At 37.2% G+C, this 17,257-nt stretch overlaps 1 protein-coding gene across 1 annotated transcript; it reads left to right on the forward strand.

The window, feature by feature from the left end:
- The first annotated feature begins 5,871 nt into the window (after positions 1-5,871).
- LOC5564500 (17-beta-hydroxysteroid dehydrogenase 13) lies at positions 5,872-17,049 on the forward strand. The gene is made up of 5 exons (XM_001648793.2): positions 5,872-6,127; positions 6,220-6,552; positions 16,352-16,608; positions 16,667-16,780; positions 16,841-17,049. The coding sequence occupies exons 1-5, from the start codon at positions 5,936-5,938 to the stop codon at positions 16,911-16,913; spliced, it is 969 nt and encodes a 322-aa protein (XP_001648843.2). The 5' UTR covers positions 5,872-5,935; the 3' UTR covers positions 16,914-17,049.
- The last annotated feature ends 208 nt before the right edge of the window (positions 17,050-17,257 follow it).

Here is a 17,257-nt window from a genome sequence, read left to right on the forward strand (position 1 = left end):
GCATTACCTGTTTTCACTTGTTGCAAACGTGGCCGTTATTTTTTAAATCGACTTTAAAGTTTTGAATACTTTTTTTTTTCAGTGTAGAAAATGTGTTTTCATTTTTTCAATATTTTTTTCTCAAACTTCAGGAAATTTCACGACAGTCCCCCATACAACACTTTTTTGTAGGTCTTACCGCTTTCGTGTTATACGGGTTTATAAAAAAAAAGTAAAAACAAAAACTTTGAGACTTAAAAAAATCGATGTTAGAAAAACTTTTTTTCCTAAAATATGCCCAATTTGCAATGTATGGACGACTTTTAGTAAATTTAATTACGTAACTTTTTGCTTAAGGATGATCAAAATCTGAAATGGCCGTTTTTTTAATCTACTTTAAAGTTTTGAATATTTTTTTTTCAGTGTAGAAAATGTGTTTTTATTTTTTCAATATTTTTTTTCTAAAACGTCAGGAAATTTCACGACAGTCCCCCATACAACACTTTTTTGTAGGTCTTGCCGTTTTCGAGTTATACGGATTTATAAAAAAAGTAAAAAAAAATCTTTGGGACTTGAAAATTTCAATGTTAGCAAAAATTTTTCTCTAAAATATGCCCAATTTGCAATGTATGGACGACTTTTAGTAAATTTAATTACGAAACTTTTTGCTTAAGGATGATCAAAATCTGAAGTGGCCGTTTTTTTAAATCGACTTTAAAGTTTTGAATATTTTTTTTTTTCAGTGTAGAAAACGTGTTTTTAATTTTTTAATATTTTTTACTAAAACGTCAGGAAATTTCACGACAGTCCCTCATGCAACACTTTTTCGTAGGTCTTAACGTTTTCGAGTTATACGGATTTATAAAAAAAGTAAAATAAAAATCTTTGGGACTTGAAAATTTCAATGTTAGCAAAACTTTTTTCTCTAAAATATGCCCAATTTGCAATGTATGGACGACTTTTAGTAAATTTAATTACGAAACTTTTTGCTTAAGGATGATCAAAATCTGAAGTGGCCGTTTTTTTTAAATCGACTTTAAAGTTTTGAATATTTTTTTTTTTTTCAGTGTAGAAAACGTGTTTTTATTTTTTTAATATTTTTTACTAAAACGTCAGGAAATTTCACGACAGTCCCTCATACAACACTTTTTCGTAGGTCTTAACGTTTTCGAGTTAGACGGGTTTATAAAAAAAGTTAAAAAAAACTTTGACCCTTTCCAAATGTTTAACAGCCGGGGTACGATTTTTACGAGATCCAGTCAATTTGTTTGCTTCGCGGATGATATGGACATCGTCGGCAGAACATTTGAAAAGGTGGCAGACCTGTACGCCCGCCTGAAACGCGAGGCAGCAAAAGTTGGACTGGTGGTGAATGCTGCCAAGACAAAGTACATACTAGCTGGTGGGGACGAGCGCGACAGGGCTCGCCTAGGTAGCAGTGTTACGATAGACGGGGATACGTTCGAGGTGGTCGACGAGTTCGTCTACCTTGGATCCTTGCTGACAGCTGACAATAACGTTAGCCGTGAAATACGGAGGCGCATCATCAGTGGAAGTCGGGCCTACTATGGCCTCCAGGAGAAGCTGCGGTCAAAAAAGATTCACGCACGCACCAAATGTACCATGTACAAAACGCTCATAAGGCCGGTAGTCCTCTACGGGCATGAAACGTGGACGATGCCCCCTGCAAGCACTTGGAGTCTTCGAACGTCGGGTGCTTAGGACGATCTTCGGCGGTGTGCAGGAGAACGGTGTGTGGCGGCGAAGGGGGAACCACGAGCTCGCCCAACTCTACGGCGAACCCAGTATCCAGAAGGTGGCCAAAACTGGAAGGATACGATGGGCAGAGCATGTTGGAAGAATGCCGGACAGCAACCCTGCAAAGATGGTATTCGCTTCGGATCCGGTTGGTACAAGAAGGCGTGGAGCGCAGCGAGCTAGGTGGGCGGATCAAGTGCGTATCGATTTGGCGAGCGTGGGGCAGAACCGAGGATGGAGAGATGCGGCCACGAACCGAGTATTGTGGCGTGAAATTGTTGATTCAGTGTTATCTTAGTTTCACATAGTCTTCACACCCAGAAAGTTTCATTGAATTCTGAAGGGGTGCTGCCAATCCCTTTGTCGAGTTGGCGTGAAATCCGTCATATCGTGGTAGCTCGATTTTCGTTTAATGGCGTTGGTAACGGAGACAAATTAGTAACTTGTAGTAAATGGAATAAAAAAGAGCTTTGGACTATAACGGCTTTGTAGATTTTTAGCAATTTTTCACTCTATACAAATTATATAGAAGCCGTAAAACGAGCCAGTCTTCTACGAATTGTTATGTTGTACGGAAAAATCACCTAAAAACACTATTGAAAAACTTGAAAATAGTTGAATTTTTAATGTATATAGCTCACAACCCACGTTTCGTTTGGGCCCCTCATATTTTTGGACCGACCATCTCGTTCAAAACTCAAATTCAATACGTTGGTTTGTGGAATTCCAAAACGTGCTGAATTTTGTAAAGGGCCCCCTTTATGTGATCTGACCCGGGCCTCCCGAAGGCCAAATCTGGCACTGATCCCAACCGTACTACTGTAGTACTGTATCTACGCGAAACATGATCATGAGTTCGTTGTTCGCTCTGACTGACGCACTTTGATTTTTTTTTCACCCACACAAAGCGAACCAGACACAATTGCTCCGGATCCCGTCACTCACCTACGGAGTAACATGCAAAAGAATCAGCGGATCAAACACTGCTTACTCCCTGCATATGAGCAAGCAACACGCCACTTTTTCTTTCCCCCAAACAGGACCAATAAAATGTGTTTTTTTCAAGTTTTGCATTCAACAGATATTTTTCGGTCATCCAAAAACAACTTTAAGTAAAAGCCTTCGAATCCACAGACGTAAACAGATACTATGGAGAAATTTTGAAAAATGTTCCAAACACGTTAGTACAGTAATGTAAGTACATTATTATTATTATTATTATTATTATTATTATTATTATTATTATTATTATTATTATTATTATTATTATTATTATTATTATTATTATAGAGTTTTGGCACTTCTCAGCAAAAAATGCTGGAAACTTTCACCTACCCCGGGCAATCTGTATGCCAAAGGGGATTAGGCTCTGTGGATCTCATTGGTCGGTTTAACTTATCCTAATGAGTCTGCAGGATGAGCTTCTCAGTTGTGGTGGTTCAGGAACCGTCTAACTATGCTGCAGGTTCCAAGAATCACCGCTTTTTGGATGCTGTGTAGGTCCTTCTTCAATTCCAGCTCGTCTAGGGACCTTAGGAGAGATTTCGGGACAATTCCGGTCGCTGAGAGGACTACCGGAACTATACGGACGTCCTGCCACATCTGCTTCAACTCCTCCGCCAAGTCGTGGTACTTCGCTATCTTGTTAGAGAACGTTGATTGGACATTGTGGTCCAGCGGTACAGCGATGTCGATGAGTGTAACTCGTTTCATCCTTTTGTCGTAGACTACAATGTCGGGGCGGTTGGCACGGATGAGGACGTCCGTTATGATCTCGCGATCCCAGTACAGCTTTATGCAACTATTTTCCAGAACCGGGTCAGGCAGGTACTTGTAGTAGGGCACAAATCGATCCACCAAGTTGTGCTTAAGGGCAAGCTGTTGATGCACAATCTTGGCAACTTCGTTGTGACGATCGAGGTAGGCTGATCCAGCTAGTACTGAACAGCCGGCAACGACATGCTCGATAGTCTCCCCTACTGAATTGCACTTCCTACAGCGGTCCTCCACGTCTTCGTGCAATATGTAGTGCCGATAGTTCTTCGTCGCAATTACCCGGTCCTGGATGGCTACCATGAAACCTTCTGTTTCTGAGAAGAGGTCACCCCGCACCAGCCACGTGTTTGACGCCACCTTATCGATGTGCTCGAGCTCCAGTTGATGGGGGTGCGTTCCATGCAACTCCTTCTGCTTCCACATTGCGATTATTATTATTATTATTATTATTATTATTATTATTATTATTATTATTATTATTATTATTATTATTATTATTATCTTTATTAGGGAGATTTTCAGCCCAGGGCTGGTTCATCTCCATATGTAAGTACATGCTTATTATCCCAAAGTAAAAACTTATTCATCATCAAGTATCAATGTAATACTAACCCTCAAGGGAACACGGAAAAATACTAGACCTGATTGAATGAATTACCATAAAAACTTTTGGCTTGTGTAATCTTGGTTTTTATCCAAATGATTTCAAATTTTGCAAGAGGCGTTTTGAATTTTCTGTCACGTTTACCTCGGTTCCGCGTTTTGAAATTTATTGGAATTCAGCTTGTGCTTTGAAACAATTCTTTGCGTAATAAAATTTGATGAAATAAAAATCGGTAGTTAAAAAGCTACATTAGTGCAAAAAATGTGAATCGGCAAAAGTGGAATAAATGTGCATCTGACGTGTGATCGATCGTGAGCGTTTTCTGGCATGAGCGAAAGGGGATGGAAGCGCAGTAGATGGAAGCTTTCATGGCGATGACACCTCCACCGTGGCCTTCGATCAACTGAGTGAGATTGTTCTGATTATTATTTTTATTATTTCAAATTTACATATCAAAAACAAAAAGGGGAACGTAGTCCAAAATGCAACTTTGAGGATTTGTGGCGCTTTCGCGTGTGTTCGTTGTTATTCACTATCAATTTACATACATAAATTGATGTTTTACGGGATGGGGATCAGAGTAACTTTTGTTTTCGTTTCAGAGAGCGCGTAAGGGCGCTTAAGCCCAGGCTTCAGAGCCAGGACATACGGGAGAAATACCTGTGTCCCATCCTAGGAAAAGGACAAACAACAATGGAGTGCGCATTAACTTTCTTAGCAACGCCACTCCCAACGATTTTGCCTATCTCCCTAAATGGAACGGTTGGTACGGTTTTCCCCGTTTCTTCCCTCACAATATTTCAAAATCTCCTGTCTATCATGTTATTCATTCGTGAATAATCTGATCGTCGGAAATTTTTGAATTACCTTCAAATCCCAAGTCTGCACAGTGGGCCTGGCCATTTTAATATTTGTATCAAATCATTGATATGCTGCAAATATTAATGCTGACAAGAAAGTACTGGAAGAAATTTCAGTATTTCCAGGATGCTTTTCAATATTGGCTGTGCAAGTACTTAGAATAGAATAGAATAGAATAGAAATGATTTCAAATTTTGCAAGAACTCTCGAGATCCAGAATTCTACCTTGAATGAAATGATCGATTTGGAACAAAAACAACATTTCGAACCACGTCAATCTCTATGAAGTTCTATGAGTAAAACATGTTGTTCATAAATCTTCGAAAGACCACTTGTTATTTAGATCACCATATGTTTAACTTGAAACAGAATGTAAAACGTTCCAAATGCCGTATTAAGATATTATTTATAACTTTTATTGATAATTCATAAACTGCCCATACTCGCATAACAGTCCCATTTATATAGGAAATCCCATAGAATATGGGACTGTTATGCGAGTATGGGCAGTAAACCCGTTAGGAACTTTTCTATTCCTGGTACAGACACTCTATTTAATTGTACAGAACTGAACACATTCATAAATTCAATTCCAAATCTCGTTTTTTCTTCGGTACTATTTCATGTACCTAACATAAAATGCTTCATCATTGTTGTTATTAAACGATATATCAAACGATCAATTCAACAGCCATTTACAGCGTGGTCTCATCCGCCAAATTCGCTCGTTTACGATGCTTAATCAGAAATCAGTGCGTCATGCTTTGCCTGTTGGACCATCTTGACACAGAAGGAACACGCGAAATTACGGGGCATTGATTTTTTTTTGTTGAGATTTTTTGCGTAGGGTTATGCATACGTTCCCGCCTGCTGGGAGCTTGCGATATCGGAAGGTAAAATACATTCATCAACAGTCTCACGGCGAAGTTCGATCTCGCAACACATTCCTAGAAGATCATGGGTTCGCAGGTTCAAACAGAATGTGAGCCAATCAAAAGGTCTCCATTGTTGAATGTGCTCATGGAAGTGTTTTGCATGGTGTTGGATTTGGTGAAAGTGCTTATACTTGGTATACCTGTTCTGCTAATAACAGCTGTTAGGATCTTAGTGCCATCTAAACCAAAGAGCATTCGTGGACAAACTGTATTGGTAAAGGAGAAGCGCCAATACAAAATACCTAAAATTTCACCAAGAAATTTGAAATTTCACGTACCAGGTAATATCTCCCCTCTTATTCCTAGATAACCGGTGCTGGAAATGGCCTGGGGAAAGCTATGGCCCATGAGTTTGCCAATCGAGGAAGCAATGTTGTGATCGTCGATGTTGACCTAGAGGCAGCAGAACGCACGTGCGAAGAGATAAAGCGCGACCGGACAACCAAAGCCTACGCTTTTCGAGTGGACGTTTCGTCATACGATCAAGTGGAAGCGTTCGTCGACGGCGTTCACAAAACGGTTGGTCCCGTGGATATACTGATCAACAATGCCGGGATGGTTAGCTTCGATTTTTTGCAAGATGCTGACGAAACGAACATCAACCGAATGCTCGATGTGAACGTGAAAGGCGTCATATGGGTAAGTATTTATCATTTAAGGGGAAATTAGTAATGTGAAATGTCAAAGGTGACACATATTGGGGATATGATTGATCAAAAATTTATTGGTTCAATTATTTGTGGGAAAGAATATTTTGAAGAGATTCGAAATTTTGCCCATGATAGTTCCAAATGGATTTTTGAACCCACAATTATTTTCATGACAAAACATTTGTTTCACTGTTTTTTTTTTGAAAATATGTGGAAAAATGTGAAGTTATTGCAGTTCCCTATTGAAAAAAAGCATCAGTTTTTTAATTTATTTATTAGTATCATTCCAAACATTACATTCATTTTTTATATCTAGGTGTTTTGTGTCAGACCACACTAGCATCCTAGTTTGGTTTAACAAAGTTTAACTTTGATTAATATTTTGCTAACAACATATTACATTTCATTAGCAGAAGCAGTAAGAAATTTTTACAGGAGAGTTGATTTCACCTGCTCATAAGAAAAAAAAAATGCTTTTATTTTACTTAATTTAACTTAATCTAAATGTATTGCAACTATTTTTGTCTAAAATTCTTAATAATTTTATTTGGCATTTGTTCCAATGTTTCAACATTGGTTAGTCTATGTGACTCATTGGTACTATACCAATTTTATTTTGAATCCTCCGCAGAGATTTCTTCCTGGTATTACAACAGCTAGTCCATTATGGTGCAGCAACATGGCTGGCCTGAAAATTTGTTTGATATCAAAAGCTTGTTCTTAAGACAAATTTTTGATTTTCTATTAATAAGTGGATAAAGACATATAACATATGTGTTACATTTGGCTTGAATGCTCTCAATGTGATTTTTGAAAGTTAAATTTTTATCTAGCATGAGCCCTAGATACTTAACTTCATCTGACCAATTTATTGGAACCCCTCTCATCGTAACAACACGTCTAGTTGAAGGTTTCAAATAAAGAGCTTTTGGTTTACGTGGGAATGTTATTAATTGAGTTTTGGAAGCATTAAGAGATATCTTCCATTTTTGCAAGTATGAAGAAAAAATATCCAAACTTAGGGTAAGTCAGATGTGAAAATATTGTATAATATTGGCCCCAAAATGCTGCCTTGGGGAACACCACCTTTTACAGGAAATCTTTCAGATCTGGAGTTCTGATAATTAACCTGAAGTGTACGATTTGACAGATAACTTTGAATTATTCTAACAATGTATGTTGGAAAAAAGTTTTTTAATTTTACGATCAAACCTTCATGCCAAACACTGTCGAATGCTTTTTCTATGTCTAGAAGAGCAAGACCAGTAGAGTAGCCTTCAGATTTGTTGAGACGGATCAAATTTGTTACTCGTAAAAGTTGATGAGTGGTCGAATGCCCATGGCGGAATCCGAACTGTTCATTGGCAAATTTGAATTTTCGTTGATGTGGGCCATCATTCTGTTCAAAATAACCTTTTCAAAAAGTTTACTGATGAAGGAAAGCAAACTGATTGGACGATAGCTAGAAGCTTCTGCAAGATTTTTGTCTGGTTTTAAAATTGGAACAACCTTAGCATTTTTCCATTTGTCAGGAAAATATGCTAATTGAAAACATTTGTTAAATATATCAACTAAACATAATAAGCTACTTTCTGGAAGTTTCTTGATGAGGATGTAGAAAATTCCATCATCGCCAGGAGCTTTCATGTTTTTGAATTTTTTAATAATAGTTCTCACTTCTTCCAAATCAGTCTCCCAGGCATTTTCGAAAACGTTCTCTTGGTTGAGAATATTTTCGAAGTCCTAATTTGATTTTCAATTGGACTAGTAAGTCCTAAATTGAAATTGTGCGCACTTTCAAACTGCATAGCAAGTTTTTGAGCTTTTCCGCAATTAGTTAGTAATAATTTGTTTTCCTTTTTCAATGCCGGTATTGGCTTCTGAGGTTTTTTTTCAAGATTTTAGATAATATCCAAAAGGGCTTAAAGCCAGGGTCCAATTGAGAAATTTTATTTTCAAAACTTTGCAAAACGTTTCTTGATTTCTTTCTGCAAATCCTGCCATATAATTTTCATAGTAGGATCACGAGTGCGTTGAAATTATTGAAACGTTATTAAGACGGATCAAGAGTTTAAGATCATCGTCTATAATCACGGATTCAAATTTTACTTCACATTTTGGAACTGCAATGCTCCTGGCTTCAACAATGGAATTTGTTAAAGTTTCAAGAGCATTGTAAATATCAAGTTTAGTTTCTAAAGAAATGTTAACATCAAGATTAGAGTCAACATACGTTTCATATATATTCCAGTTGGCTCGTAAATAATTGAAAGTGGAGCTGATAGGATTGAGAATCGCTTCATGGGATATTTGAAATGTAACAGGGACATGATCAGAATCAAAATCAGCATGAGTAACTAATTGGCTACAGAGATGACTAGAGTCGGTTAAGACCAAATCAATCGTAGAAGGATTTCTAGAAGAGGAAAAACATGTAGGGCTATCAGGGTATTGAATTGAGAAATATCCTGAAGAGCACTCATCAAATAAAATTCTGCCGTTGGAATTACTTTGAGAATTATTCCATGACCGATGTTTGGCATTAAAGTCACCAATGACAAAAAATTTTGACTTATTGCGAGTCAATTTTTGCAAGTCAGTTTGGAGCAAATTAACTTGCTGTCCAGAGCATTGAAAAGGCAAATAGGCAGATATGAAAGTTTATTTACCAAACTGTGTTTCAACAGAAACACCTAAAGTTTCAAAAACTTTAGTTTGAAATGAGGAAAACAGTTGATGTTTTATACGCCTTTGAATGATGATTGCAACTCCCCCACATGCCCCATCAAGTCGATCATTGCGATAAACAAAAAAGTTAGGATTTTTTAAAGTTTAGATCCAGGTTTTAAATAGGTTTCGGTAATAACTGCTATAAGCACATTATTAGCTGTAAGAAAATTAAACAACTCGTCTTTTTTACCATTCAGTGAACGAGCATTCCAATGTAAAATATTTAAATTATTATTTGGATCCATTAGAAAAACGTAATCCAATAACAATTTGATTTGTAAATTTTACACCTACTTGGACTGCTTCAGTCATACTGGTGGCTTTGAACATTGCATCAATCATTAGATTCAATTGTTCAGTTAGAAAATTAAAATCAGAGGCAGACATATCACTTGAAGTGGGTACATCTGATGATTTCCCATTAGAATTTTCGGTAGACGAAGAAGCGGAGTAGGAGTTACCTGTGGCGGTAGGGTTTTTTCCATTTGATTTGAAACAAGTAGAATGGGTACCCAGACAACCAGAAATCGCATGAAAGTTCACGTTACAACTCGTTTATTCATACTAATTGCATCAAACCCGCAAAACACCGTGGATAAACTCGTCAGTTTGATGAGTTTCCTCGCATAAAACACTTTTTTTCTGAGTTCGTTTGTACATTTTGTTTCGTCTCGTACAATCGTACAAAGTGAGTCGCATCAATCCGTAGCAGCTGTCGCATAAGATCACTGGTTGGTTCGGTACAATATTTATACACTCGCATTGTATGTTATCATTCATCACATAATATATGCACGCATATCGCCTCCACTTTTGTACGTAAAAGGCCTTTTCGCGACATCTTATAAGTGAAATATTGCACATATAAAGCCTCCAGGTGATTTCGTTATACGTACATTTTGGTTGCCTGGGTACTCATAGCACGAATAGGGGAGGAGTTCAAATTACCTACTACGATATCGGCAAAGGATTTACCCTACCCACGAACGGCTACCCGACGGATTAAAATTAGTTTGTGAATGAGCATGATTATGATCTTCCTGGTGGGTATGATTCCTAATCAAGCGATTGTTAACTGAAAAATGAGCACTGTTCGATACTCTACCAGGCAAATTCCGGAAACGACCGTTATCGTAACGGATATTATATTTCATCTGCCTGGCAGGAGCATCAACGACTCTCTTGCGCGAAGGGCAATTCCAAAAATTTGGTGGTATCTTCCTTCACTGGACAGACGTCCTTGGCGTGAGAAAAACCTCCACAAATCATGCATTTAGCATTTATGCGACAATTTTTTGTACCATGACCCCACTTTTGGCACCAACGGCACTGAGTGGGGTTCTGGTAATTTCCTCCAGGTTTCTGGAAATTTTCCCATCTCACACGGACATCAAACAAAAGTTTTGCTTTTTCTAAAGCTTTAATATTATTTAGTTATTTTTTGTTAAAGTGAATTAAATAATATTCTTGAGAAAGCCCTTTCCGAATAATGCCAGATTGGGTTCTCTTTCTCATAATGATTACTTGGACTGGGGAAAATCCAAGTAAATCATTTATTCCATTTTTGATCTCTTCAGGTGGCTTATAGTCACTTGAGAGACCTTTCAAGATAACTTTGAGCAAACGTTCAGTTTTGTCGTCATAAGTAAAAAATTTGTGCTTCTTTTCTTCAAGATGTTTGAGAAGAAGTTCAAGATCTTTAAGAGTTTCCGGCAAAACGCGACAGTCTCCTTTCTTTGCGATTTGGAAGGAAACCTTGATTCCTCTAATGGAGTTCAAGATCTCCTGCCTAAATCCCCCAAATTCGGAACAACTGACCACGATAGGCGGCACTCTTTGCTTCCTCACTTGAATCAAAGAGCCTGGGCTAGAGGCTGTTTCGATTTGGTGTTCGGAAAATTTGTCTAGAGCATGGAACTGATTGCTCATTTCGATACAAATATTCATTTCACCCCCGCATTCCGGAGAAACGTCCTTTCTTCCATTCTTGCCACGTGTAGTGACAGTTTTAAATCCCACTTTTTGGGAAGGAAGTTGTGAATTCAGAGATTCACCCTTCCTTTTGTTTGTTATTGATACCATGTTTAATAAATAATCGAAAGAAGACGTGACCTTCGAGAGGTTTTTTTTCCCAAGACGGTGTCCAAGAAGGATTACCACCGCTAGCTTTCGCCAACGGGTCCAACGAAAAATCGAAGACACGGGTCCAAACAAGGATCGTAAAGGGATCAATAGTAGAAAAATAGTACTGAAAAGTACTGTTTTAGTAGCACTGAAAAGTACTGTTTTGAATTTTAGCACTGAAAAGTACTGATTTTGTAGCACTGAAAAGTACTGTTTTATTGCTTTAGGTAGTTTTTAAGAAAACTTCCAAGAGCAGAGAGAATTCGTGTACGCACAGCACGAAGGTACGATGCGCACTGCGCATTTCTATCAGTGATTTTTCCTTCTTTCAATCATCGGCTATTCTTTCGAGGTTAACATTATAAGTGTAAATATTTGAATCAGTTATTGTACCTTCCTAGAGTTATAGGCTGTTCTTTCAAGTTGTACTGTTTGAGTTAAAGTCGTGACGATAAATGTGATTCGTCTATACTATCCCTATTCACATAATTATCCAATGTAAAAACAGTATCAATATCAGCATTACCATCAGTTTGAAAATGATTTATTGTCACAGCTACATTCTCAGAATCGAATGCACATATATTTTGATTCTAACATGGCCCTTAAAGAATAGCTGATGATTAAAAAAAGGATAAATCTTAATAATAAAAGCATGAATTCAAATCAAAATCCATTGCTAAAGTATATTTTGAAGTAGGAAACACTTCGTCCTACTGAGGAGAAGTTTCCCATTCCTGGAGCTTTAGATTATCTTTGTCATATGTGTTAGAGACAATTTGATCGTCAATAACCTCCAACGAGCAAGAGAAGACTAGCTTAACCTCAACTAATAACATTTATCGAATCCCCATTTTGGAATTTTCATGGCAATAATATTCGGGTTTGTGGCCCACTCGGGAAAATGGTATTCGGGGTAACGGACTATTCGAGGTAATGGATTTCGGGGTTTTGGTTTTCGGGGTACTTTACCATTCGGGGTATTGACTTTCGGGGTGATGGTTTTCGGGGTAATGGTATTCGGGGAAATGTTATAGGATCACGAGTCCTAACAAGGATCGTAAAGAGATCAATAGTATTGAAAAGTACTGTTTTTGTAGCACTGAAAAGTACCATTTTTTAGCTCTGAAAAGTACTGATTTTGTAGCACTGAGAAGTACTGTTTTATTGCTTTAGATAGTTTAAAAAAATCCAAGATCAGAGAGAATTCGTGTACGTACAGCACGAAGTGCGCATCGTCACTAAGAGGCTAAACTTGATACAAGCTTTGAAGCGAAATTGAGCATCATATAACGAAATAGGTGTAAGAATAAAATATATCCTTAACTGCTAAAATTGGGCCCGCTGAGTTAGAAAATTACATCAACTCATGTATTTGACCATTTTGTTGCACAGTTAAGCTTTGAAATCAACAAAGTTCGCCAACATGCAGGCAAATTCCCTTGAAATAAGCAGGTTATTTTAATGATCGGTTTTATGATTGGAAATCTATGCTTTTAATGCAATATTATTTCAAAGATGAGTTCAGAAGCTTACATTACACAACATTTCAACCATTAAAAGTTTGTATGTAGGTTTAGCACCAGATCCACTAAAATCATAGTTAACCTCTCTACCGGCAACTTCAGTTTTTCCCCCTTAGAAATAAGATGAAAAATCGCGATAATTTCATCGTTGCTCTGTATGGATCAATGTACGAGTTCACTAATTTGACTTTTGAGCGGTACCGTGTTATTTACGTGACCATGGCAACGAATGAATACGGCACCGTTCAAACGTCAAATTAGTGAACTCGTGCATTGGTCCGTTGACGTTTGAGCGGTGCCGTGTTATTTACGTGACCATGGAAACAAGGGAATTCGGCACTGCTCAAACGTCAAATTAATGAACTCGTGCATTGGTTCATTGCACCATATTTCCACAAGTTCTCAAAAAACTTTTCTATTTTTTGGAATCAGTTAAGTCTGTCGAATCGAAAATTTCAACAATATTCTATAACATTGTTTTTTAATCAAGTGAAGATTTTGATTCCGGGGTGAAGTAGATGATAGGTTTTAACAAAATTAAGAGATATGCTAAATATATGATCACTGAATATACGGTCACTGAATCTGAATCAAACCTCAAATATCTTACTACTTGTTTACAAATATATAAATTTTAGAACAAAACTGTGAATTACAAAATAAACTACATCAAACGTCTAAAGGTAGGCAATTTTGTTTTAATTGGCTGCCTGTTTACGAAAAAAAAACATTGGCCTTGGCGGATCCAAACAGGAATTAAAAAAATATATAGGAAGAACCAGTGGCGTACTCAGAAAATCGCTCTGAAAGGGGTTTAGAATCTATCTGATCTATAGTACTGTAAATGGGGACACTTTTAAAATTCTGATAACATTAATAGTGAGAGTTAAATATTAGACTAAATGTTATTACTTTATTCACGCGGTCAACAAAATTGAACACATACATAAACATTACAAGTTTGTCTAACAAATTCCTCACATTAACTAATTTCACGCGGGATTTCCTTAATTTTGCGTCGAAGGCTTCCGAAAAATCGTGAATTTCCATTGTCCCAACAAAACAGAAGTCAACCCAGACAACCAAAATGTACGTATAACGAAATCACCTGGAGGCTCTATATGTGCAAAATTTCACTTATAAGATGTTGCGAAACGGCCTTCTACGTACAAAAGTGGAAGCGATATGCGTGCATATATTATGTGATGAATAATAACATACAATGCGAGTGTATAAATATTCTACCGAACTAACCTGCAATATTATGCGACTTAACTTATGATAACAAATGATGATTTGACAGCTGCTACGGATTGATCCGATTTACTTGGTACGTGTGTACGGGACGAAACAAAATGTACAAATGAACTCAGAAAAGTAGTGTTTTATGCGAGGAAACTCATCAATCTGACGAGTTTATCCACGGTGTTTAGCGAGTTTGATGTAATTAGTATGAATAAACGAGTTGTAACGTGAACTTGCATGCGATTTCTGGTTGTCTGGGAACGCTTGTGTGCGCTTGAGTTCGGGCCCATTCAAAAATTTTATATCGTGGGTGTCTTCAAAATGTCCCAGTGAACCACGTATCGTATAAGAATGTGCATCCAAAATCATATATTCGTACGTTGAAAATCAGAATCGCACAAGATGCCAAATTAAACGCTATCAATGTCAACACAAGTTGTTTATAAATCCCCAACACGATTCATAAACGACAATCTGTGTTGACAACAAAACATATCGTAAATAGTGCAACACAGGATCGCGTTAAGTTGTATAAACTGACAGATCATATATCAATCCAGAAAGCATCGTATGAAATCGCAATAACTTAACAAAAATTGTCACCCAAACTTGGTATCTGCTGACGATGGGCTTCAAGGTACAACAAAGTATGTGTCGCTGTACATGAAACATGCATTAATATTGGCAAATAATGACCAGACTATCATGAAACCCTTGGTGGTACAGTGTTAAGGTGTTCGATTCTTAATCCAAAGGTCCCGCGTTATGGTGTTATGAAATTTGCGAATGAACCCTTACCACTTTTCAAAAGTATCTTGGTTGTGGTTTTACTGCACTTAAAAATCCAATTGCTGCTACATAATTTGGAAACATTGACCAGTTGAAAATCTACAATTTAATTTTTACGTTCGCGCGTTGGCGGTGACCGAGTACATTCTCGTGTACCGTAATCCGGGGGCAAATTGATCACTGGGGTCAATTTGATCAGGTCGGTTCCGAATAGCATTTCCTTTCAAGGATGCTCAATGCTTCATTGCCATCAAATACGTTCCATGTTTTCTAGTTTATAGATGTCTAATGGTGATTTGAAGCTATTTCATTTTTATTAAGGTCAGTTTTGCATAGAAATATTTACAATTTTTGAAGGTGCTAGCAATACTGTTGGAAATGTCGGTACTAAACAATCCGTTGGTGCTAAGCCAGCATGTAAACTTTGAGTGTTAAAAATGTTGCGAAAGCTTCAGTGTGAACTGCTGAACTCATTTTTGAAGTCGTACAGCATTACAAAAATAGTTTTTCACTCATAAAACCGTTTTATTGTTGACTAACGTGCTAATTTCAAGGGAAATTACATTTACATTTAGGCGTTTTATGTAGATTTTCAAAGTTTAATTTTGCAATAAAATGATGATATACACGAGTTGGAAGAATTTTGACATCAATTTCAGATTCAGGAGACCCTAATTTAGTAGATAGGAAAATTTCACATTCTAAAATATGCTTTATTATATAGTGATCAATTTCGCCCCAAAGTGTCATTTTCAATTTTTGATATTAAAACTAATTTTATGAAATGTATTTTTTTTTTCATAAAAAATTGATAACATAAACTGATGGAGATCAGTGAAGTACTGATTTTATCGAAATTTATTTGATACTAGTGGTCCCGGCAAACTTCGTCTTGCCATCAAGTAGGCTGCTGAAAAACGTCATGGTCGTCCTATACAAAACAGGCAGTTCCGTTCGCTCCCGTTTTTTCTAACTTTCCTGTGAACATCTTTAGTTTTTTTATACACACAAACACGTAGAAACACTTCAGGATCATATCTATATGATAAATTTCAAAATCCAATAGCCCGTTCTCAAGCCATTTCGTGACATACAAACACCATTTCATTTTTATTGATATAGATTTTTTGAATTCCAAGGGAAAATATGACAAAAAGTTGTGAAATAGTGATCAATTTGCCCCCGGATTACGGTACCAGTGAGCTCAGCGGTATTATTGGTGGATCATTGATAGGGATGTCCATTTGTCCCCAACATTAATTATATAATTGTTTGAAAAGAAAAGACTATATAGACGCGTTCAAAATGGACGACTTAGCAATAAAGAAAATACTACATATCATTTAAAATTTATTCATATAAACAATCTTCCAGATGACGAAACATTTCCTCAAGAAAATGATCGAGCGCAAACGGGGACACATCGTTTCCATTTCATCCCTGGCGGGAATTCATCCGCTTCCGTGGGCAACCGTGTACTCCACATCGAAACACGCCGTAAATGGATTCATGGGAGCACTGTCGGAACAGTTGCGCCTGCAAGGCCATGGCAATGAAATTCGGACGTCCTGTGTAAACCCGTACTACATTTCGACGAGAAAGGATATAACTGACTTTTTGAAGAAACCGAGGCATGTATAATGTCTGAGTAGATTTTTGATGATTTCACTAACATTGGTTCTATTTAAGGTTTGGAATCCTATCAACCGATTATACCGCGAAGGCCATTGTAGAGGGGATACTGCAAAATGAGACAACGATAACAGTTCCGAAATTTTTCGGGCTAGGTGTTAAATTCTCACAGTAAGTTATTGTACTTCAAATTTTTCATCATAGATTTATAACTTCATATGTCGTTCACAGATTGTTTCCAACAAGGGTTCAGCAAATTATCAGAGATTATATTTTGCGAGAGTACGAGCTTAATTCTGCCTAAAACCGACACTTTCCAAGGCTTCTGCGGAGGGTATATGTTTTAAAAAATGAATTGTGATAAATTAAGAATAAAACTTGACTATGAATAGCATTATTCAGCAATATCATTGAACAGCGGTCATGGATTGCATCTTGAACCATCTTCACCCATCGTATGAGCTTCGAAATAATCTAACCAATTTCCAAACGCCTACCGGTATGCAATCAAATCGGCTATCACAGTCCGCCTTTCCTGTACTATTTTGAAACACCCTGTTGTGCTGCAGGAAAATAAAATAAATGCACGGCGCAGCGCTTATTTGATGTGAATGCGAAAACCATTATAGGGTAAATTATTCATTTTGG

The sequence above is a fragment of the Aedes aegypti genome, chromosome 2 (assembly GCF_002204515.2).
Source record: "Aedes aegypti strain LVP_AGWG chromosome 2, AaegL5.0 Primary Assembly, whole genome shotgun sequence".
In the NCBI taxonomy this organism is placed as follows: domain Eukaryota; kingdom Metazoa; phylum Arthropoda; class Insecta; order Diptera; family Culicidae; genus Aedes; species Aedes aegypti.